The 25477-nt window shown below is 39.1% G+C and overlaps 1 protein-coding gene across 1 annotated transcript in view; it reads left to right on the forward strand.

The window, feature by feature from the left end:
- Nucleotides 1-1000: 1000 nt before the first annotated feature.
- TRAPPC10 (trafficking protein particle complex subunit 10) overlaps nt 1001-25477 on the forward strand; it is a 53965-nt gene continuing 29488 nt past the window's right edge. The window contains exons 1-4 of the mRNA XM_083362454.1: nt 1001-1284; nt 22438-22519; nt 23407-23542; nt 25250-25446. Of these exons, the coding sequence (XP_083218580.1) occupies nt 1161-1284; nt 22438-22519; nt 23407-23542; nt 25250-25446 (539 nt within the window). The 5' untranslated portion in view covers nt 1001-1160. The remainder of the gene's footprint in view (nt 1285-22437; nt 22520-23406; nt 23543-25249; nt 25447-25477) is intronic.

A 25477-nucleotide genomic window follows, 5' to 3' on the forward strand; every position in this document is an offset into this window, starting at 1 on the left:
GTCCTCAACTTACAACAGTTCATTGAGTCACCGTTCAAATAGCACTGAACAAAGTGATTCATATTTCTGATGGTTGCAGTGTCCCGGGGTCATGTTATCACATTTTGTGACCTTCTGACAAGCAAAGTCAATGAGGAACCCAGATTCACTTAACCGTGTCACTAACTTAACAATTGCTGTGATTCACTTAACAACAGTGGCAAGAAAGGTCGTAAATTGGAACAAAATTCACTTGACAAGTATCTCACTTAGAAAGATAAATCTGGGGCTCAATTGTGCTCGTAAGTCGAAGACTACTTGTACTTAATAATACCTTATTAGCTCTGCTTATCACTAGCAAAAATGCATGCCAGTTGTGAAGGATGCTGCGACTATTGCAAATGTGGTGCCTTTATCGCAGCTTCTTTTTTTTTTAATAGCATGGTAACTGTGAAGGATCATAACACGAGGCAGTCGGTAAGCAAGGCCTACCTGTACATTGTCTAGAATGATACATCAGGCCTTACGGAATTGCTGTAAATAAATAAAAAAAAATATTCACAGCTGTAAAATGTGACCTCTTTGTAAAATTTATTTCTTCTCCTTAACCAGTGCAACCAGACGTGCATCTTACGCCCCTATTTGCCAGGATGAAATCAAGAAGGTGCCTCCATCACTTATACTCGGGAGAGAGGAAAAAAACAATCAGATAACAATCACGTCGAAATAAAGAATGCCAGCTAATATTCCTTTTCCGGAAGAAAAAAATATATATCTATGGCCCTGCTCCGCTCGCCCACTTCCCTTTGCAAACAAGCCTTTCTCCGGAACGCCAGGCATCCACCACCCCCTTACCTGCTCTTCTCCCAGCCCTTCCTTTCCACTGCACACTCCCCTTTAAGAGCAAAAAAAAAAAATGTAATCGGAGGTCACGGCAGATTCCACCCTCCCCTTTAACATCCGCTTCTCCCTTGGCCGGAAGGGGTAACGCTCGTCGGTGCTACAGGAAGCGGATGAAGCCGGAACGCTCTTCCAGCCCAGCGACTGTAGCGCACGAGGGGGGCCGGCTGGGCTTGCAGGGGAGGGGTTCAGCCGGGTCTCTTGGCCGGCGGCGGCGGCGGCGGCGCGGCGGCTTTATGGCTCGGAACGGGAAGGTCCGGGGCTGAACTCCCTGCCCGTCCATGGACCTCGCGCCGGTGGCGGTAGCAGTCATAGCGGCCAGTCAAGGGGCGCCGGGAGAAGACAGGGCAACGGTGGAGAAGCCGCCGGTTATCTACACGATGGAGAACAAGCCCATCGTTACCTGTGAGTGAGCTGGCGGCCGGGGGCGGGTCTGCTGCGGCAGGGTCGTTCCGTGCATCCCCCGCCCTGGGTCACCGGCGAGGGGCGGGAACCTTCGGCGCCGGGAAAGGCGGATTTATTTTATATTTTATTTTAGTTTAGTTTATTATTTTTTGTTGCGCGGGGGAAGGCGCTCGTATGTCGGGTGTCGCTGCCTGGAGGTTTGGCTGCGGGTGTCCTGCGAGGGGTCGGGTCAACCTGATGGGGTTGACCGGAGAGCCGAGGTTTGCTTCAGCCTAGAACACCCGTGTACCCCCTTGAGGCTCGGCTTGCCGTACCGACGGTGCGCGGGGGGGGGGGGGAGGGCAAGCCCCGGCCGAGGCTCTTTCTCTTCGGTGCTTGCTCAAAGTATTCCGCACGGGAGGCGCTTCTTGGAGAAAAATCTATTCGGGCTTATTGTGTGCTTGGATGTCAAACGATTCTACACGTGTCTCTTTCGGCTGGAAGGATGGGTATATCAGGGGTCTTCAAACTTGGCCCTTTTATGACTTGTGGACTTCAAGTCCCAGAATTCCTCAGCCAGCTTCGCTGGCTGAGGAATTCTGGGAGTTGAAGTCCACAAGTCATAAAAGGGCCAAGTTTGAAGACCCCTGGGGTATATAATCAGATTGGCTGTCTCTTTCGGTTCGTAGGAATCCCGAACCCGTGGACATACCGAATGTCTCAGCTTCGCTTTTTCCTCTCGGAGCAAAACAAACCTAGGAAAAGTGGGATTTGATAGAAAGGGAGTTAGTTGCTAAAGGAATTGTAGAAATCTGGCTTTGGGAAACTCAGATGGAAAGCAGAGAGTTCACTGGCCCCCGGATCTCTCAGTTGTACGATGTATACAACTATGGGAAATTTGCATTATCAAGCCTTTTGCTGTCTGCTATTTATTAACCCAGTTGTTTATTTACACGTGAAAATAGTAGGCTGATGTCCTAAGAAACAACAGGTTATCCTAATTGGCCTACTGTCATTTGGAGGGCTATGTTGCAACTATTATAATGTAAAAAGGTTGAAATGTTAAGAGCTTTTTCCACTTTTCAGTTACAAGGTACGGCGTTTTTATACCATCAGTTTTGCTACTGGCGGAACGTTTTAAAGAGATAAAGATAAGCAATAATGTAGATATATTTTGAAGCAGGATAAATAATTCTCAATTTATTTTATTTTAATCCCATTTATATCCTGCCCTTCTCTGAAGACTCAGGGCGGCTTACAATCTAAGCAATAGCTTTCATTCTATGTATAATATAACATGAAATATAACATGAGAAAGTTTAAGTAAAGATATATATTGTCCCATCTATATTTCTTCAGAATGAGCAGAGCAGAAATAATCGTGAGTTATAGGAATGGAGTAAAAAAATACATTTCTAGCAGGTTTTCATTCACGCAGAGTATTCAGTCTTACCATTTCAGCCCTGATGTTTTATAATGTTAAATTAGTTTGTGATATGTGTGATGAACAATAATAGCTTGCCTAAAATGGGTGGTGGAAACATTTCTTGACAAACACCAATTTGGTTATGTGCGTAAACATGTTTGTTTCTATCAGAGATTAGTCTGCATTTTTAATATAGTTTTAGCTTCATTCTTTTTAATAAAAGACAGTACGTTTCATATTTCCAATACAAAGACTAAAAGCTATAAGTGAAGTTGAATTTTACTGTTGGTTGAATGTTAAGCCTTAAAACTTAGAAAAGACTATGTTTCACAGACATAAGTACACCGAAGAAAAGTCTTTACATTGGTAAAAGGGCTTCATATTATTTCAGCAATCCTTAACTCTTTAAGGTCTGCAAGGGAGAGAATGTCACTTCAGTATCCCATAACTGAGAAAGATATTGTGCATAGGTTTTCTTTGATTACCTGTCAGGGTTTTTGTGATGCTGTCTTTCCTGGCTTTTTCTTATTATTTTTGGCCTGAACATGCCTTTTATCTCACAAATGCCTGTAAATGAGTATGAGGGATTCCCCCCTCCCGCCCCTATCCTTGGTCCCACCTACCCAGCCAGCTCTGCCTAAGGTGCATGTAGGAGAAATTGTTTTCGCACGTAACTACTGCCACAATCTTTTTCTTTCCTCTCTCTCAACTAAGCAGATAGAATGCCTTATACTTTCTACTAGTGAAAGAAAACACAGTATTATTTTAAAGCCATCAACCAGCAGTTAGTTTGAAAAGGCCCAGACCATCTGAAAGAAGTGGACTCTCTGAATTAATCTTCTATTTCTTTCCCTGGCAAGACTGTAAAATCAAAAAGCTCAAGAAGCAGGGTCTTGAGGCTAGTTAATCTCAAAGGGGAGAGGAGTTGCGTTATCCAGGAATTTAGCTAAATGCTCCTGAGTTTTTTTTACTATCAGTTAAGATAGTTAAGATATTTAATTTCAGTTACTTCTATGTGTGTTCTGGTCTAACTAGGTTTGCTCAAGCTTGTCTGCATCCATTACATAGTTTATTGAAATTATTGTGCATATTGTAGGAGAATAGCTATGTTAGACTACAATGGCAAAATTTAGGAATGTGATAGCACTTTTTGCAACAAAATCCCTATTTTTACAGTATTTATTTATTTTAGCCCACCTTTAGTATTTTTACAATTATTATTTCTTATAAATAATAAAGTGGAAAACATACCTAATACTCCCTCCTATTTTCTCCCTATGCGATTTATTTTTACTTAAATCCAAAATAGGTTCTAGTTCAAGTATAAAATATAAATACAATGCAAACACAATAATAATAATAAAGATTAATTTTTGTCAGTGGTATAAGCAAATATTATTGTTGTTATACTAGTCAAAACCAGAAAAGGGGAAACCATCAATTTATGTTATATATTAATCAAATGTAAACAGCAGAAAGTAATAATTATTGTCTAACATTACAAATAGTTTATGCCACAGGAAAAATAGGCTTTCTTAAAAAGGGTTGTCACATTTTCTGTAATTCAGGCTTAAATATCAGGAATATTGCTATTTTTCCAAATTCCTGAAAACAATTCTCTAAGCAACAATCATAATTGCTCACGAATAGCTTAACTCCAAAGTGTCAACAGAGCATTAACATTAACACTAAAATATATTCCCATATGTCTGTTTATTTACATTAAATATTATTCCAGAAAGATGTTAGTGATCCATATGACCAAATCATTTGACCCAATGAACCCTGAAATTTCTTACATCGCCAGCAGAGAAAATAATGATGCTCGTCCTTTTGAATACTTTCTTTGGAGTATCGAGTAAACTCAAAATAAGATATTTTGATGAATCAATTTTAAATTAAATGAAGCAAATTTAAAGTTTTTAAAAACTGCATGCATTGGTGTTCCATTATTGGGTGTTTCACTTCTTTAATATGTGAACCATAAATGTCTTTAATGCTGCCTTTAAAAATGTTCCTTTGTTTTATATATGAAAGTTTAATTTGAGACATCAACTGCATCAAATATGTTGACACCCAGGGTTTCAAACATTAAAATGTAGTTGAGTCAATTGTTAATGCTGTAAATTAAGAAGACAAAAATCGGTTTGAAATTCAGAAAAAAAATTGCAAAGTAATTTATTTAAAATATGCATTCCAGATTCCACCCACAGCTTGGAATGGAAGATTTTGCTTCCTATTTTAGAGGAGTCCCCCCCCATAAAGTTAAATATTCATGAGTCTCAACATCCCAGTCTGAGGCCAAAACTTGTTTGATGGCTTGCAAACCTGGGAATTTATATAGCCATCCATTGCACAAAACAGGTGACTCTGGATGGCATACAACAAACTACTTGATCACATTTAATGAAGAGAAGGACTAAAGGTGACATGATAACAGTGTTCCAATATCTCAGGGGTTGCCACAAGGAAGAGGGAGTCAAGCTATTCTCCAAAGCACCTGAAGGCAGGGCAAGAAGCAATGGATGGAAACTAATCAATGAGAGAAGCAACATAGAACTAAGGAGAAATTTCCTGACAGAACGATTAATCAGTGGAACAACCTGCCTCCAGAAGTTGTGAATGCTCCAAAACTGGAAGTCTAAGAAGAGACTAGACAACCATTAGTCTGAAATGGTATAGGGTTTCCTGCCTGAGCAGGGGGTTGGACTAGAAGACTTCCAAGGTCCCTTCCAATTCTATTATTATTATTATTACATATTACTTAAACTTGCTTTTAGTATAGTTTTTAAATTGAATTAAATCAGTAAGACCTGTTCACAATTAGAGATAAATTTAATTTACTGAAGATTGTCAAAGTTGTCAAAATGAAATATAATTAGTATGCCTGTACCAGGACTACTATCTTACCATGAGCCCTGAAAATAATAGATTCTCTGTTGCCCTGAAGGAAGCTTTGACTATACCAAATTCTGGGAAATTTCTATTTGGGAAACTTGGAGGCAAACAGAAAAGGAAAACAGTTACAACTTTAAAAAAGAAAATCAACAAGCTCACATTTGCAGGAATGTAAATATTATAATCAAAGATAGCACATATGGAAATCAATGAATGGAGTTTTGAGGTATTGCAGTTATTAGCCATTGTGACTTATTCCATTCTTGGTTATTGTATGGGTCAGTGTTTGTTATCTCAACTTGTAGCTATTCAGTAATAGTGTTTTTATCTCATCCATTCAATTTATCTATTGTCTTTTTTAACTTTGTTAACCATATAGCAGTTATTTTCCAGTCCATCTTGCTTGCTTCAAGTGTCTGAAATATGTAAGTTTCTGCTTGCTGATTATTGTCTCACAGAAACTCTTGTTTATTTCTTCTAGGATTGAATGCTTGGTTTTTCTTTCAGGCCATAGTACTCTCAGTAATTGTCTTCAGCTACTTAATTTGAAGGCATTTATCTTTTTTCTTTCACTCTTTTTCAGTGTTTACTGCCGGTAATAAGAATGACCTTCATAAAAAAGACACTTGATTTAACTAGTTTGATCTTTGTCCTAAAATGTATTTATCAGTCCTGATTTTACCAAAGTTTGCTATTTCCAGTTTCTTAGGAATAATCTCTTTATTTTGCCGGTATACTCTCCCTCCTTTACCGTAGCTATTCTTGAACTGGAAAAGAAAATAAACCAAACCAAAACATCAGTTTTCTGCTGTCAACTATAAATTCACTAAGTATGCTGACTGGTATTAGTTTTGTTTTAATATTTTTACATTTTTTTATTTTTTATTTTTTTTATTTTAATTCCATTTATATCCCGCCCTTCTCCGAAGACTCAGGGCGGCTTACAAGCTTAGCAGTAGCCTTCATTCTATGTATATGCCTGCTTATTAGGGCTTTCGTCCCCCCCCAAGCGGCATTATTACAAAGTCAGCTTAATTGCCCCCAACAATCTGGGTCCTCATTTTACCTACCTCGGAAGGATGGTAGGCTGAGTCAACCTTGAGCCTGGTGGGATGCGAACCTGCACTAATTGCAGGCAGCTGGTGTTACTTAAGGAGGCATTAGCCCACTGCTCCACCAAGGCTCTTATATTAACTCAGATTTTTCACTTTCTATTTTTCACTTTCATAATTAGCTCTTTTGCCTTTAGCAAAAACATATCTACATAACTCAAATTGTTAGTATTTCTGACAGTTTTAATCTCAAATGTCATCTTTTTCAATCCCACCATTTTAAAATATACACCCTGTATGAGATGTGGAGACAGTATTAGTCCTTGACTTAATTCCTTTCCTATTCTGGCTGGGCCTTGCAGTTTCTCCAGATGCATTTTTTACAGAAGCTTCTAATTCATGATAAAGGTTTGTAAAGAAGAATAAGTTATTCTAGTATATCCATTAGTCTTAATATGTTTCAGTTTTTGGCATGATCTATATAAAGATCTTGCTGCAGTCAATAAAACAAATGACTTCTTTAAAAAATCTCTACAGTATCCATTTTAGATAACTAACATCAGATGGATTATTACGGAGAGATAAAGAAGTGGTTTTATATCTGTCTTTTGTCTTATGCCTTTTCAGCATGACCATCTATTTTTCAGAGTCCGTAACTTTCTTGTTTGCCACAGGATAAAAAATTTGTAGTAAAATGTTTTTTATAGTGAGGAATATTGGATTTTTTAGGATTGGTCCTGCAGAATCTGCTCATTTTCATTTTTTGCCTAGTTCTTCTAATGATGCAACAAGAGCCTTTTATTAGTTTTATTAGCCTTTTATCACAGAATTTAATGCTGATTTGGGTTGAGAGATAGTAATTGGCCTAGAGTGAAGAATATTATATTTGTTTGTATTATAGTGAGGAATATAATATATTTTATAGATTCCTTATAAGAGGGTACCTATGTGATAAATTTCAAATCAGTGGCTTAAGAGAATTTTGTGCAAAGAAAAGGTGATAGAAAGCAGTACTTTGCATTGTAAACTGGTTGTCACTGACTTTTATAGGTAGACTTTTATTTTCCTAAGTTTTCTAAAATGTTAGGAACTGCCATAACATGGTACTTTTAAAGGTATTTTCAATATTTTGGGAGGCAATTTGTTTTCTATATTTACAATATTTAACTTGCAAACTGTGGATGTGGAGTTTCATGGAGGACTTTGAACAAGATCATCTCCAGTGAGTTAATAAACATTCCCAATTGTCCTATTTCTTCTGGACTTAATGGATCTCACTGAAGAAGTAGACATAAACAATAGAGGAATTAAGCAATCATATGATAGTGTTAGTTTGTATGTTATTTAAATATTTAAGTAAAGGTACTAAACAATTGCAGCTGATACAGGTTTTTTTGAAGGAACAGTTATAATTACCTCTTATAAAATATTTTGCATGCTACTGATCTTAATAATATACTACATAGCAAGATTATTGTTTGATTTGTGGGTGTTTTGTGGCTGAATTGTAGCCACATTTTGGTTTGCTTATTATGGCTTAGTGCTTGTGTGAGTCTGGCCATTGTGGTTTCTAAAATAAATCATTAGGAATTTTAATCTATGACAGGGGTAGGGAACCTTGGCTCTTTTGTGACTCATGGATTTCAACTCCCAGAATTCCTGAGCCAGCATAGCTTAGCTTGGAAACCTCTCCCTTTTCCCTCAGCATGGCTGGCTCAGGAATTCTGGGAGTTGAAGTCCATGAGTCATATCTAGGATATGACCTGGAGCCTTCATTAGACTGGGAAAGAAGAAGAAATTTTATATATTTAGGATTCTCTTGCTGATATTCTTGCATTGTGAAAATCCTGTCTGCTGATTAATAATGTTACAGAGCAGCACGTTCATCAGCTTTATTTTTATATTGGCTGACTCCAATCTTTATGTAGTATAGCTTTCCATTTTGTTTAGAGTAATTGACACAAAATACTTACGACCCCACTTAACCCCAAAGTTTCTATTGCTAAGCAAGATAGTTGTTAGTTTTGCCCCATTGTACGATCTTCCTTGCCATAGTTAAGTGAATTATTGCAACTGTTAATACAGTTGTTTAGTGAATCTGAGTTCCTTATTGACTTTGTTCTTCAGAAGGTCGCAAAAAGTGATCACATGACCCTGGGACACTGCAACAATCATAAATACATGCCAGTTGCCAAGCATCTGGATTTTGATCACGTGACCATGGGCTTGCCACAATGGTCATAAGTTTGAAAAATGGTCATAAGTCATTGCCTTTGTAACTTTTAATGGCCACTAGACAAATGGTTGTAAGTCAAGAATTATCTGTATTTTAACTTGGATCTCCAGGACAATAGCATAACTTGTGTAAATTGATTATATTTCTATATTGTGCATTTTTAAGTACTATGTTCTAATTTCTGTATTATTATATCATTTTATATAAGTTGCTCTGTATGTTTCAAATGAATATATGAGTGCATAAAAATTGTACACTGTAAGGATTTCTTAATGAGAAGGTCAGCACTGTAGTGGCAGTGGAACTTATCAAACACAGCTCTTCTTTCCTTGATAGTTTTTCTGTGAAATCTGCTATAGCAGAGTTTAGGCAGGGTGAATGTGAGGTCCAGTGAATACAGCTGTCAACGTAAAATCTGTAGACAACCATAAACAAATAAATTGATATAGATGAATCGATAGAAAAGAATAATTCCTTTAAAATAATTGAGATGTTCTAGAACAGGGGTGTCAAAATCAATTTCATTGAGGGCCGCATCAGCATTGCAGTTGCCCTCAGGGGGCCGGGTGGGTATGGTCTGGGTGGACGTGGCCTACTGGGTGGGCGTGGCTAGAGTGCGTATGGTCTACTGGGTGGGCATGGCCAGCTCTACATCGTTCGCATCAAGGGTGCCTATGGGGGCCTGGGCAGGAGTGGGACAGATCTGAGGGTCTCTGGCAGAAGGAGGGTCTCTGGGCCAGGGCCAAGGCAGTGGGGGCCGTTCCCTCACTGTTTCCAGGATGGCTTCGCGGGTCACATGAAACCACTTTGCGGGCCGCATCCGGCCCCCGGGCCTTGTGTTTGACATGTCTGTTCTAGAAGTAGACTCATTGTTAATAACCAGATATTTATAACACAGGATTTATAATCTATACTTGATAAAGTATAGTGATTTAAATTATTTTGTGTCATCATTGCTTTTATCTTAATAAAAAGAACTTCATTAGATTTTCATGTATGGGAAAAATTACTTTCAGTTCAGGCAGCTCAAAGGTAAAGATAGTCTCTTGCTTATCCTTCCAACCATTTTCCATGATGTAATTTGGCTTGATTTAAATCACTTTTTTGATTTTAGCAAGTATACATTATAAATCAGTTTTGTGATTATAAATTTATAACCTTAAACCCATTTACTTGGCAGGGTCTTTGGAAATTTTTTCTATCTCTTTGTGGAATCCGATTTTTGATACATCATTCAACCATTCATCTGCGACTGGCATTCTAGTTTCCCGGATGGATTGCTGAAGTTGCACATTTCTAATATATAACCAGTTTTAGCTTTTTCTTAACTTACTAATTAATTTTATGATCCTAGTGCTAAAGTCGAGGATTGCTCCCCCTTTTATAGGGCTCCTGCATAAAAAATTTACTTCTGTGTCAAACGAGTTCAGAAGGAAGATGATTTTTTTCTAATATCTCCTAGATACCAACCAAAGATGTATTCTTGAATACTAAGAAATCTCTGAAATAACAGGGAAGATGATACAAGGAACTGAAGTAGAGATGATAAAAACTGGATTCCTTTGTCCTGAAAGAATTTCTGTTGATTTGTAGGTGATTTTAGAGGTTTAAAAATAGGAGGGAGACACAAATTTCAAGGAAATTTGATATTCCCACATGCTTTTTGTTTCTTAAAAATGGGGAAAGTGTGAGACTTTATATTATGAAATTATTATTAGCATTTCTCTCCCACTTTTTTCTGAGCTTTTAAAGTGGTATACATCACCTTCATGTTGTACTGAGGGAAAATATTATATAAAATGGTCAGGAAAATTCTTTGTATTGCTATCCAATGTTTAAAACTATGTGCTAGGAAGAATTTTATATACGGGTATTTTACAGTATTGGATACTAATATTGTTTTCTGTATGCAAAGGGCAAGTTGTGCAGTTTAGCTACATATCGTCCTCCGTGTGGCATTGACATTTTCAGAAAAAAACAAGATCAAAGACCAAATTCTTTGAGGACTTGTTTTCTTTCAGTGCCTTTTTATTTATGAAGGCTGTTTTGGTCCTCTCTCAACTCAGTGAGGTAGGCAGAACAGCAACATTAATAAATTAATATTGCTGTTCTGCTTACCTCACTGAATAAGTCCAAATGTACGCCAAGTTCCCCTTTTTATTTTCTGTTTCTGGAAAAAAGAAAAACAAGCCCAAATTTCAGGAAATTCTACATATGCAGGTCTTCCTGTGAAGACTGCAGCCCAGTTCAGTATTGTTCTTTCCCTATTTTTCCTCCTCCTTTACAATGAATTTGCCATCTGGATCTTTATATTTGATTGAAATGTATTTATTGAGACTAAAGTTTGGTTGCCTTGCTTCAGGGAATCGGCATCCCGATTCCTTCAAAGGGTAACCAAAATCTCCAGGCGTCTCAAACAAGCCTTTGAAGGAAATAATCTACAGCAACTTCTATACCCTGGCAGTGAGTGTTACTGAAACTGGAGGTTCCATTTAGTTCAAGTTTAGGTAACTTTCTAATTAAAAGGATGCAGTGAATTCTAGAACCTTACAATGCCTTATGTGGCTGCAGCTAGTACCAAATACAGCAGTTACAGTGATTTTTGGAACAGAATATAAAACTGATCCAATAACAATTCTTAAAAAAAAAGTATTGGCTAGCAGTATATTTCTTGTCAGAATTCTAACTAATAATGATATTTAAAAGTTCAAAGGAGTGTGCAATTTAGAAATTGAGTTTGTTTTATCTGCCTATTATGATCTCCCATGAGATTTCTACATTCGATAATGGGAACTACAGGAATTCAGAGATGTGATGAAGAGCATGGTCAACTGTGGCACCTTGATTAGAGATTTCTCCTTCAGAAACTTGGCTGATGCCATCATTGTCTTAATTTTTGTGGCAAATTAAAACCTAGTTATTTGCTAAATCTAATTACCTTGTGATATTCATTGTTATGCTGTTAATGTTAAAACTTCTATATTTTGACACATGAGTTGATTTACAGATAATTCTTGACCTACAATCACAACTGATCCTGGAATCTTGGTCATTGAGTGAAGTGGTCATTTAATGAGATTCATGTGACCACTTCACAACAACTGCCTTCCCAGCTCTCCCATTTGTGGTAGTTAAATGACACTAAGAGTTACTAAATGGGAGTGTGGGGTACTTCTACAGGTGGCTAGGCCCTGGGAGGCCTAGACCCCTCTGGTGCATGTAAACTTGCTGAGGGCTGGGAGGCTTCAATGGGTTCCAGGGGCTATCAGTGGGTACGAAGCCGTGTAGCTTGCAGGCCTCGGCCTGCTCCTCAGCCAGCTCCAGGGCCCAGCAACACCCAATTGACCTTTCCATTTTTCTGCAACTTCTGACATATGTGCCTAGCCCAGGGGTAGGCAACCTTGGCTCTTTTATGACTTGTGGACTTCAACTCCCAGATTTCCTGACCCAGCGTGGCTCAGCTTGGAAACCTCTCCCTTTCCCCTCAGCATGGTTGGGTCAGGAATTCTGGGAGTTGAAGTCCACGAGTCATAAAAGAGCCAAGGTTGCCTACCCCTGGGCTAGCCAATACGAGGCTTTGCTTTCTTACAGAGGCAGCCTCATGCCATTCTTCAAGCAGGTCCTATTCTCTCAATTTTTGGAAAGACTCCATCTTTAAGGAGGCTCTATTTTAAGGAGGCTCCATTTTAAGGAAAACAACCAGAGTGATAGAAAAGAAAGACTGTCATCTGCATAAAGAAATATAGCATATGCTTGTTTCCCAGTTTTGGGAGCTAGTGGGCTATGTTATTCAAATAAGAAACCAGGGAGCTAGTATAATAATATGCAGCAAAATTCAATCTTGCCTAGTGTCCTAGTATTTGATTTATTTGTAAAGTAGCCCTGAAATAGACTTTCAAGTGACAGTTGTCAAGGAACTTGTATGATAACTAAGTGTCTATATATAGTAGAATTCTTAAGCATAGACCATAGCTTAACTTAAAAATCAAATTGATTGCAAATTTAAAATCTACACAACTTTCACACAAGACTTGAACCTTAAGTGCTGCAAAATAGAAGTAGAAGTAGACAGTAATTGCCCACACTAAAGTCAGACTGCTTGGGAGATTACCTCATGTGGGATAGAATTTTTCAGTGATAGCATCTAGCATACTTTTTTTTAAAGCTCACATCTTGGTGGACTTTTATTTACTGACCATGAATAGCATAGCATTGCCAAGAACAGGATGATAGTCCAAAGTATGCCACAACTGAAAAATATTTAGAGAGTCCTTCCCCTATTTGGTTTTCATATCAAATCTAGCTTTGGGGTGAGTTAGGCAAGCTGCTCTGATGTGCCGTCTGCCTTGATGGCTGTATTAAGCTATACTAGGTACAGTACGTGTCCAACCTACTGTATTTACTACTTAGTAAATTGTCTTTTCATATGCAAAATTATGCATGTACAGAACAACATATTTTTGTTTTATTTTATTAAAGTTTATTATAAAATATAAATAACAGATCATAAAGGAACAGAGGAAAGATAAAGAGGAAAAAAAATCCTATTTTTTTCAGTGCAATAGAATACATGTTACAACCTCAAATTTTGCTTTACATATTTAGTAAGTAATAGCCGTCTAGATTTAATCTAATCATAAAAACCTAAAATCCAAGTTTCATTTTTTTTCTGTTTGAAGCATAAAGTTCAGAAGCTGTTTCTAAGTGGAAACAAAACTGGATGAGTTCTTTAATTAAGAACAGTTAATTTTGCCATCTCTGCCAACTCCATCACTTTTTCCATCCATTCTTCCATTACAGAAATTGGCATGTCTTTTCATTTTTACACATGTAGGATTTTCACTCATAAAATAATAAAGTTCTGAATTTTCTTTTAATTTCTTTAACCAATAACCTTAAAAGAAAAAAAAAACTGCTTTCAATGTTGTATTTCTTGTAAGAATCTTCTGAATCAAAACAAAAATCTGGCTTCAGTATTTCTTTGCTTTATGACACGTTCACCAGTGATGATAGAAAGTACTTTCTTCACAGTTACATTTCTAACAGATGCTATATTTGAAACACCTTTATACATCTTTGACAATGTTTCAGGTGTTAGATATCTATGATTTACAGAGCAGCATTCTTAATTGTCCTTGTCATACAAATGTCGTAATACGCAATATATGTATGTTACGGGCAAAGTTAGCTTAACATAGATAATGAGACAACACATAAAGGGTTAACATACAAGCTGAGAGTTCTAGTTATTGCTTCTGCTACTGTGAATTCTACTTTCATTCGTCCATTCATTTATTTAGTATCCCGCAATTATTTTTACAAATAACTCAAGGAAGCAAACTTAGCTAACGCCCCTTCCTCCTCCAATTTTCCCCACAACAACAATCCTGTGAGGTGACTTGGGCTGAGAGAGAGAGACTGGCCCAAAGTCACCCAGTCGATTTTCATGGCTCAGGTGAGACTTGTGTTTATGGTTTCCCACTTTCTAGCCTGATACGTTAAACACTAGACCAGACATGTCAAACACAAGGCCCGGGGGCCGGATGCGGCCCGCGAAGTGGTTTCATGTGGCCCGCGAAGCCATCCTGGAAACAGTGAGGGAACGGCCCCCACTGCCTTGGCCCTGACCCAGAGACCCTCCTCCTGCCAGAGACCCTCAGATCTGTCCCACTTCTGCCCAGGCCCCCATAGGCACCCTTGATGCGAATGATGTAGAGCTGGCCATGCCCACCCAGTAGGCCATACGCACTTTAGCCACGCCCACCCAGTAGGCCTTGCCCACCCGCCCCCCTGAGAGCAACCGCAATGCTGATGTGGCCCTCAATTGAGTTTGGCACCCCTGCACTAGACCAAACAAATTTTTACTATGGACAACAAAAGAATAGCCCAGTTGCATTTAGTTTTGCTCCTCCTCCAATGGCCTACATGCTTTATTATTGGTATTTGAATTGCATGGTACACTACTATCTGACATACAATATTGTGAATGGGACTGTTGTGATTTAAATGGCAGAGCCAGCAGGTTTGACCATGTTACGCAGTGTGCTTTTAAAATTATGCTGTGAGTTTATAACTTCCATTTTGAAGATGTGTGTGTGTATGTTTGTGTAGCAAATATAATTTTGCAGGTCAGATTGCCTGTAATGATGTTTTGTATTTCAGTACCTATCTGTCTCAATCAACAGGAGAATGTCAGGAAGTCGATGGTCAGAACTTCTTAGGGGCATCAAGTAGCTTATAAATGTTGTATTTAAAGCTTTCTCAGTAAAGGTTGACTCAGCCTTCCATCCTTCCGAGGTAGGTAAAATGAGGACCCAGATTGTTGGGGGCAATAAGCTGACTTTGTAATAATGCTGCTTGGGGGCCCCCGAAAGCCCTAATAAGCAGGCATATACATAGAATGAAGGCTATTGCTAAGCACATTGATTTGTGCTTAGATTGTAAGCCGCCCTGAGTCTTCGGAGAAGGGCAGGATACAAATGGGATTAAAAAAAAAAGTAATAATCAAGAAAAATTTTCTTAAGCTGAAAAGAAAAACACATTTCTGCTTTTCTTCCCTGAATAAGTGATCATGGTCATATCCAGTGCTTTTTTTGTAAAAGAAAAAGGTGCCGGAACTCACACATGTCATACAACCCGCCTTGCCTACTCTACAAGGTTCCATCCAAAAAAGGTGCCGGAACTCCGTTCTGAGCGTTCTATGAGAAAAAAAGCCCTGGTCATATCTTTCAAGTCTAAAGAGGTTGGCTGATCCGCAAACTTATATTTTGAAGGAGGATATATCAAATTGTTCTTTGTCCTTCCACCTTCCCTTACCTGCATGTGAGCCACCCAGGGTTGTTTTAAGATGGGCAATCATACAAAATCAATCAAATAAATATATACATACTTAGATACAGTACATATAAGGGCTAGTTGCATTAATGGAAATAAAAATTATGCCACATGTTGGAGTTTTTCTTTTTAGTATTAATTTTTTTACATATTTATTGGAAAAAAATTCAATAAAACAAACCTAGGTGGAGCAAAGGGTCATGGTCTTTTCTGCTACCTATAACTGAGATGATCTTTGCGAACTATTTCAGAATTATTGTCTTCTATCTAAATATTTAGTTTTAGCTGGTAAATATTGCTATTTCAAAAGATTTTTAAAAATGATTTGTTACTATAGAAGTTCCTTTCTGAGTAGTTTATAAATATTTCAACTAAATAAATAGGTTAGATTAGATAGATTAGATTAGATAACCTTTATTGTCATTTTTTCCTGTGGGCCCAATGCATTAAAAATGAAATTTAGTTGCTTGCTCTCAAAGTGTACACATACATAACACACATTTAAAACACTATATACCACATGTATCGACCTACACTCTTACATATAAGTAACATAGAAATATTAATCACTGTCCATCTTGAATACATAATGGAAGGAAGAAGCTTTAGAGTTCACAAGATTAATACTGTATGGAACAAAGCTGTGACTGAATCTGGATGTTCTGCTGTGGATACCACGGAGCCTCCTCCCAGAAGGTAACAAGGAAAACAGGTCGTGAAGAGGATATGTAGTGTCCCAGAGAATTTTGCGGACCCTGCTCAAGCAACACTTATGTGCTATGTCCTGGATGGGAGGGAGGGAACTGCCAATGATCTTTTCAGCCATCCTCACCACACTCTGCACTGCCTTCCTGTCTGAAGCAGTGATGCTTCTAAACCAAACTGTGATGCTGTATGACAGGATGCTCTCGATCGTCCCTCTAAGGACAGGGGAAGGATAGTTTTCAGTAATTATTTTCAGTGGCTTGTTGTAACTTCAGTAACCCATGACTATATAACTGCTGCCTTTATCCTGGTCTCTTTTTTTGCAATAAGAATGAATTATGCAACTTATTTTATAGAAAGAGATTTAAATTTGCTCCACCCAATTTTTTTATGCTAGTTAAAATTCAGTAGCTGTGGTATTTTTTCCAACAAAAAGGTTTGGTTTGTCTGTTGTCTACAGTGGGACAAAAAGGTATTTAGTCAGCCACCAATTGTGCAAGTTCTCCCACTTAAAAAGATGAGAGAGGCCTGTAATTTTCATCATAGGTATACCTCAACTATGAGAGACAAAATGGGGGGAAAGAATCCAGGAAATCACATTGCAGGATTTCTAATGAATTAATTCGTACATTCCTCGGTAAAATAAGTATTTGTTCACCTACAAACAAGCAAGATTTCTGGCTTTCACAGACCTGTAACAACTTCTTTAAGAGGCTCCTCTGTCCTCCACTCGTCACCTGTATGAATGGCACCTGGTTGAACTTGTTATCAATATAAAAGACCCCAGTCCACAACTTCAAACAGTCACACTCCAAACTCCACTATGGCCAAGACCAAAGAGCTGTCGAAGGACACCAGAAACAAAATTGTAGACCTGCACCATGCTGGGAAGACTGAATTTGCAATAGGCAAGCAGCTTGGTGTGAAGAAATCAACTGTGGGAGCAATTATTAGAAAATGGAAGACATACAAGACCACTGATAATCTCCCTCGTTCTGGGGCTCCACGCAAGATCTCACCCCGTGGGGTCAAAATGATCACAAGAACGGTGAGCAAAAATCCCAGAACCACACGGGGGGACCTAGTGAATGACCTGCAGAGAGCTGGGACCAAAGTAACAAAGGCTACCATCAGTAACACACTATGCCACCAGGGACTCAAATCCTGCAGTGCCAGACATGTCCCCCTGCTTAAGCCAGTACATGTCCAGGCCCGTCTGAAGTTTGCTAGAGAGCATTTGGATGATCCAGAACAGGATTGGGAGAATGTCATATGGTCAGATGAAACCAAAGTAGAACTTTTTGGTAAAAACTCAGCTTGTCGTGTTTGGAGGAGAAAGAATGCTGAGTTGCATCCAAAGAACACTATACCTACTGTGAAGCATGGGGGTGGAAACACCATGCTTTGGGGCTGTTTTTCTGCAAAGGGACCAGGACGACTGATCCGTGTAAAGGAAAGAATGAATGGGGCCATGTATCATGAGATTTTGAGTGAAAACCTTCCATCAGCAAGGGCATTGAAGATGAAACGTGGCTGGGTCTTTCAGCATGACAGTGATCCCAAACACACCGCCCGGGCAACAAAGGAGTGGCTTCGTAAGAAGCATTTCAAGGTCCTGGAGTGGCCTAGCCAGTCTCCAGATCTCAACCCCATAGAAAACCTTTGGAGGGGGTTGAAAGTCCGTGTTGCCCAGCAACAGCCCCAAAACATCACTGCTCTAGAGGAGATCTGCATGGAGGAATGGGCCAAAATACCAGCAACAGTGTGTGCAAACCTTGTGAAGACTCACAGAAAACGTTTGACCTCTGTCATTGCCAACAAAGGGTATATAACAAAGTATTGAGATGAACTTTTGTTATTGACCAAATATTTATTTTCCACCATAATTTGCAAATAAATTCGTTAGAAATCCTACAATGTGATTTCCTGGATTCTTTCCCCCCATTTTGTCTCTCAAAGTTGAGGTATACCTATGATGAAAATTACAGGCCTCTCTCATCTTTTTAAGTGGGAGAACTTGCACAATTGGTGGCTGACTAAATACTTTTTTGTACCACTGTATCTTGGTTCATGAAAACAGCTCCCTGATCACTAAATCTTTGTCCCCCATATTTTTGAAAGATCAGAGCTGTGTTAATTCACATGGAAAATAGCAATTAACAAGATCTGTACTCAAATCTCAGGTCTTGTCTGATACCCATTCTAATAACTTTGATCATACCCATGGTTCTATTCATTTCCCATTATGTAACATTTTCATCTTTTTATCTTCCATCTTTTTCTTTTTATCTCTGAAAAGAAGAGAATATTTTGCATGATCTTTAATTTTTATGTTATTTTATCAATATTTATAGATTTCTGTATATAATTCTAAGGATGCCTTTCATTAAGGACAGTGTTAGGATTACATTTTAATAATAGTCCAAACAGTAAAATATGTTCCATGAAAAATCCATGCAGTAACAGGAAATAAAACTAATCCAGATTAATTAGCATCTGAAACACATGGAATTTTGCTTTAGGCTTCCAAGGCTAGGGAAGCAAGGACATATCATCCAAGTCTCTTGATTTTTTTTCTAATAAGAAAATGAGCTTTCAAAGCTGTGATAAGCCACAGAGCAGGCATAAAGTATATCTCTTTTCAGGCAGTTGGAGAATTGCTAAGTGCATGTTGGCAGTTCCTTGCTCTTGATAAGTGCAAAGCCTGAAATAAATTGAAAGTTTATGCACTTATCAAAATACTTTTTAAAATATTGTGTTTATTGCCTATGCTTTGTACTTTTTACTTACATAGTACTGTAATGGGAAACGATTGCTTAAGTGACATTGAATATAAACAGTTCTCTTATTCAGCAGCCATTTCTTCCAATCAAAGCTATTAAATATATTTGTTTTGTAGTACTTAAAGATTACTTGGAAATAAAAGCTCAATTGGAAAAATATCACAGCACTGGTCCAGAAATGTTATAATGGGCTAGTAGAATAAATTATATTCAGATTTTTCATTTTATCTCAGATCTTTTCTGTAATGAAAAATCTTACATAGTCAAAATATATATTGACTGAGGAAGTTCTGTTTGTTTAGCTAATTGAAAACAGAATTCTCAAGTGATAATCCTGTCATTTAATAAGTCATGATGCCGATTAATTCTTTGTTCCCTATGGTGCTGATCTGTTACTGCTATGATACATAACTCTCTCTCTCTCTCTCTCTCTCTCTCTCTCTCTCTCTCTCTCTCTCTCTCTCTCTCTCTCTGTGTGTGTGTGTGTGTGTTTGTGTGTGTGTGTGTGTGAGAGAGAGAGAGAGATCACTATTTACGTATTCTGGGAGTTACGTAGGACACTCATTAAATACCTATTCCTACAGCATTTACTTTTACATTTCCTCATTCAAATCCAATTCTCACTTCCATGTAATGAAATAAAAAAGAGCCCATTCTTATACACAACCATTTTTATGCTTTTGATAAACATTTCCCAGAAGAAACTACATAAATATCCCTACTTTGTACCAACGTTTGCTTGTCTTAAAATTTCTCAGAAGGAAATGAAATAAAATGTGAACAGGAGATCTTTAGTTTGTCTAAACCTAAAAGACTTAATATAGGTATCAAAAATATTAATAGAACTTAAATTATAGCTTATTTAACAAAAATATTTTTAATTTACTGGACTGCATTCTGTTGTATAAAGTACGGTAAATTGTTTTCTAGAATTGCAGTGAGAATAATTCTTTTCATATTATTCTTATTACCAACATCTTCAACATTGCAAACAAATTTACGTAGTGGATTGAAGATCTCATTTGCAACATATAAATAAGTTGCTTACTGACAAAGTGCATGGACAATTTTAATGAAACATGGCCATCTGTTAAACATTTTGTGTAAAGCTTTGTATAACTATATAATTCAAGACCTTATAAATAGACTTTGGATGTGGAAAGGGCTTTCCTTTTCCCCTTTTCTTTGTTTTTTCTGTTTACTTGAAATAAACTAACATTTCTCTATCCAGCTATTTAAATGTAAATTGTAGTAATTCATTTTTACCTGGTCTTAAGTTAATTTACTGATCTGTATTGCATCTTTGAATCCAATATTCATTTATTTGAGTTCTCAATCATGATACATCATTATCTTCATACAAAAGACCTATAAATTTATGTGTGTCTTGGCTGTTAACAGAAGCTTTCTTTTATGCTTAATTTTGTTAAACATCCAAGGAGATATCACACTTCCTCGTGTTACTCCATCTATGTTTAATGTCTGTCTGTATTCACTCGCCAAACCTCAGCTCTACATTCCAGTGCAACGTTCTGTATTGAAAGCCTTTTCACTTTATCATACACTTTTGTGCTACATCAACAAACTTACAGTGAATATTAGTTCTCACTGACTGGCTGAAAAGGAAAGTTCTGCTCTGCAAACTCTCAGCCTTGCCTAAAGCTACTGAGCCCTTCCCAGCTTACACTATTTCAATCAGAATTCTGTCAAACACATTTCAGATGCTGTTAGCAAATTTAGTTCCACGTATTTTTTAAACTCATTCCATTTGTATAAAGGAATAGTGGCAACAATCTTCTAATTATCAGAGATGCAGTCTTTATTCGTTAATGAGGTTGAAGAGCCATTGCATAAGCTAACCGTATTCATTGTTAACGTTTTCCAAGTGTACCATCTATACCTGCAGTCTTTCCATTTTTTTTAATATTCCTACAGCGATTATATAGGGACGCGGTGGCTCAGTGGGTTAGGACGCTGAGCTTGTCGATCAGAAGGTCGGCAGTTTGGCGGGTCGAATCCCGAGTGCCGCGTAACAGAGTGAGCGCCTGTTACTCGTCCCAGCTTCTGCCAACTTAGCAGTTCGAAAGCCCATCAAAATGCAAATAGAAAAATAGGGACCACTACGGTGGGAAGGTAACAGCGTTCCGTGCGCCTTTGGCATCTAGTCATGCCGGCCACATGATCATGGAGACGTCCTCGGACAAGTGCTGGCTCTTCGGCTTTGAAACGGAGAGGAGCACCGGCCCCTAGAGTTGGAAACGACTAGCACGCATGTGCGGGGGAACCTTTACCTTTACCTTTACAGCGATTATTATTTCCATTTTATCAAATCTTTTCTTGGAACACTAAAATTCATAGCACTTTTTTTTAGTTCTACTGACATTTTATGGTTATTCAGAGAAGCCTCTAAAATATTTTTGCCAGAATTCCCCCACATTAGTTTCATTCCTAATTTCATTTCATTATTTTTATTCTTAATTTAATTCATGCAATGGTTGTAAGTCTGAAAAACAGCCATAAATTGCTTTTTAGTGCCATTGTAACCTTGAACAGTCACTAAATGAACTGAAGGACTACCTATCTTCTGTTTTTCTTTTTTTTGTAAACTTAAACAATTTTTTGTTCTGAATGTTATTCTATTAATTTAGATATAGGTGTATTTCTTTACATGGATAAAATTACGAGTTGTCTGTATGGTTTTGCTTTTTGAATGGTCAGAAATCACATTGAGCTTGCATATAATAAATTATTTCCTGCTCGCATTAAAAGTAACTCACTCTTCTTTTGTTCTTGGGGCTTGTCTTTTTTTTTTGGACTTATAGCAAAGAGCAAAGAGGCTATTTCTGACTTTTCTATATGAGGGGTCCCCAACCCCTGGGCCATGGACCAGTACCGGTTCATGGCTCATTGGGAAATGGGCCACGCAAGCGATGGGTAAGTGCGCAAAGCTTCATTTGCGCTTGTGTGGAATTAAGTTGCACATGCAAAACAAACCGTTCCCTGGCGCTGGTCTATGGAGCCAGAAAGTTTGGGAACCACTGATCTATATGATTGCATATTTATCTGTGAAAGTTTAATATCTTCATTGAGAAATATAAATGCAAAAACAACTGGTATTTCTTTGAAAACATTGGCCTATGGTTATGCCAGTTCATCAAGATATCTAATACATACACCTTTATTTTAAATACTTTATATGACCAAAAAAAATGTTCATGTTCTAATATTTTTGTCTCTTAGGTGCTGGTGATCAGAGCCTTTTCAGTTCTCTGTATCCAACACTTTCTCAGCAGCTCCCAAAAGAGCCCATGGAATGGAGACGGTAATACGTTTTTTTCATCATTCATATATTTATGTACCACCAGTGTAGAGCAATTTATTGTACAAATAAAGTCTGTTCAAACATACAGTCAAAACAGCAAGCACTAATTTTCATTATAAAATAACAGTTAAGTGTTCTTTAATCTCTTGACATGAGTTGAGATAAGACCAAAAGCTAAGGATGAATGCATGTGGCAAGAAGATACATTCTTTGTTGTGTTTAAAATAGATAAGTCGAACTGAAGTGAATACTGGCTTTAGTTCAGTAAATCTTTCGATATCATAAGCATATCATTTACAAAAATGTTATGTGTTAAAATAATTAAATGACAAAGTTTAATTGAGATAAGGCATGGAGGCTTCAATACATGTTTCTATGTTTTGGGAAAAATATTTGAGAATCATAAACAACCAGCAGAGCATTTTTTTCTTTCACTAGACACTTCTGTAAATTTTAGTTTTTTATAAGAGAAAATTATATGAAATTTTATAAATTTTGCATGACACTTTATGTAATTTATTACATCTGCATATCCAAACTAAGTACCATTCCTTCTTCCCTTTTCTATACATATTTATCTGCATGCTGTCTGTTCTTGTTGCTTTGTTCAGTATACATGTTGGATATGAACAAGTTGAGCTGGAGGCCTGGACTAAATGCACAATGAGTTTGAAGTCATTGTGTAGCCACAAGAGAGCCAAGTCCAGCCCCCCGTGAATTCCGTTGACCCCTTATCTAGCACCAATTTAACTTGGACCATTTGTTGCTCAGATTCTTGTGATAGGTAGCAAGAATAAACCCTTAGTGCTTGGAACTCAACTCCTGTTCCTGGTTATTTGGACCTGACAATACCATCAACTAACGTAAGTGTTTTAAATATTATTCAGGTCATATGGACGGGCCCCTAAGATGATCCATCTGGAATCTAATTTTGTACAATTTAAAGAAGAGCTACTACCTAAAGAAGGGAACAAAGCTCTTCTGACATTTCCTTTTCTCCATATTTATTGGACAGAATGTTGTGTAAGTAATCTTGTGTGTTCAGAGCATAAATCTTACATATTTTGGTGGCTGAAGATATTGTATATTTGATTTTGTACCTTGCCGTATTTATGTTATAAAATAAAACATTAAATTGTGAGACAATGGAAACATGCAACTATAAAGATGCACATAGTACACATTTGGGGTAGACCAGGGGTCGGCAACCTAAAAAAGAAAAAGAGCCACTGGGAACCGGTTCCATCACAAATTAAAAAAAGAGGGAGCCGCGTGCGTGTGTCCATGCACGCGCATGCGCAAAAAGGTTTTTTGCGCATGCACGGACGCACGCGGCTGCCATTTTTTTAAAAATGAGATGGAACCGGTTCCCGGTTGCCCGATGGCGACGGCCCGTCTGCAAAGCTGCCGCTTTCGGCAGCTTTGCAGACGGGCCGTGGCAGCTTCCTCAAAGAGCGGCGCCCCTGCCCATTCCGAGAGGTGCGCGCGCACCTCTCCGAATGACCGGAGGTGCGCGCGTACCTCCGTGCGAAGGGGCAGCGGCGCCGCTCTTTGAGGAAGCTGCCGAGCGGCACCGCTGCCCGTTCGCGCGGAGATACGCACGCACCTCCCCAAAGGTTTGGGGAGGTGCGTGCGCACCTCCGGTCGTTCGGAGAGGTGCGCGCGCACCTCTCGGAATGGGCAGGGGCGCCGCTCTTTGAGGAAGCTGCCGCGGCCCGTCTGCTAAGCTGCCGCTTTCGGCAGCTTCACAGACGGGCCGCGGCGGGCTTCCTGAAAGAGCGGCACCGCTGCCCATTCGCGCGGAGGTACGCGCGCACCTCCGGTCGTTCGGAGAGGTGCACGCGCACCTCTCGGAATGGGCAGGGGCGCCGCTCTTTGAGGAAGCTGCCGCGGCCCGTCTGCTAAGCTGCCGCTTTCGGCAGCTTCACAGACGGGCCGCGGCGGGCTTCCTGAAAGAGCGGCACCGCTGCCCATTCATGCGGAGGTACGCGCGCACCTCCGGTCGTTCGGAGAGGTGCGCGCGCACCTCTCGGAATGGGCAGGGGCGCCGCTCTTTGAGGAAGCTGCCGCGGCCCGTCTGCTAAGCTGCCGCTTTCGGCAGCTTCACAGACGGGCCGCGGCGGGCTTCCTGAAAGAGCGGCACCGCTGCCCATTCACGCGGAGGTACGCGCGCACCTCCGGTCGTTCGGAGAGGTGCGCGCGCACCTCTCGGAATGGGCAGGGGCGCCGCTCTTTGAGGAAGCTGCCGCGGCCCGTCTGCTAAGCTGCCGCTTTCGGCAGCTTCACAGACGGGCCGCGGCAGCTTCCTCAAAGAGCGGCACCGCTGCCCATTCGCGCGGAGGTACGCGCGCACCTCTCCAAAGGTTTGGGGAGGTGCGCGCGCACCTCCGCCCATTCGGGGAGGTGCACGTGCACCTCTCCAAACGGGCGGTGCCACTCTCCATTTGGAGAGGTGCGCGCGCACCACTGCCCGTTGGAAGAGGTGCGCGCGCACCGGGCGGCTGGGAGCCGCAGGTTGCCGACCTGTGGGGTAGACAATTAAAAACAAATTGTTCTTATTTTAATATATTTGTGGTCTGAGAAGATTTTCTTTGTGCAAAAAAAGATATTGACCTTTTTCTAGTTCAGCTTGATAATTGTTAACATTTTTCCTCTGATATTATCAAAAAAGCAGTTCAAGCTTATTTATCCAGCAAATGTAATCTTGTGATTCATCACTTATACCCTTAGGATACAGAAGTATATAAAGCTACTGTAAAAGATGACATCACCAAGTGGCAGAATGTTCTGAAAGTTCACAGTTCAATGGATTGGTTAATTGTTGTGGTTGAGTGTGATGCCAAGAAAAAAAACAAAACAAATATCCTTCCTCGAACATCTATAGTAGATAAAATACGAAATGACTTCTGTAATAAGCAGAGTGACAGGTAAAACTTTTAATATTGTAACATACTGTAG

This window comes from Vipera ursinii (assembly GCF_947247035.1).
Source record: "Vipera ursinii genome assembly, chromosome: 4".
Lineage (NCBI taxonomy): Eukaryota > Metazoa > Chordata > Lepidosauria > Squamata > Viperidae > Vipera > Vipera ursinii.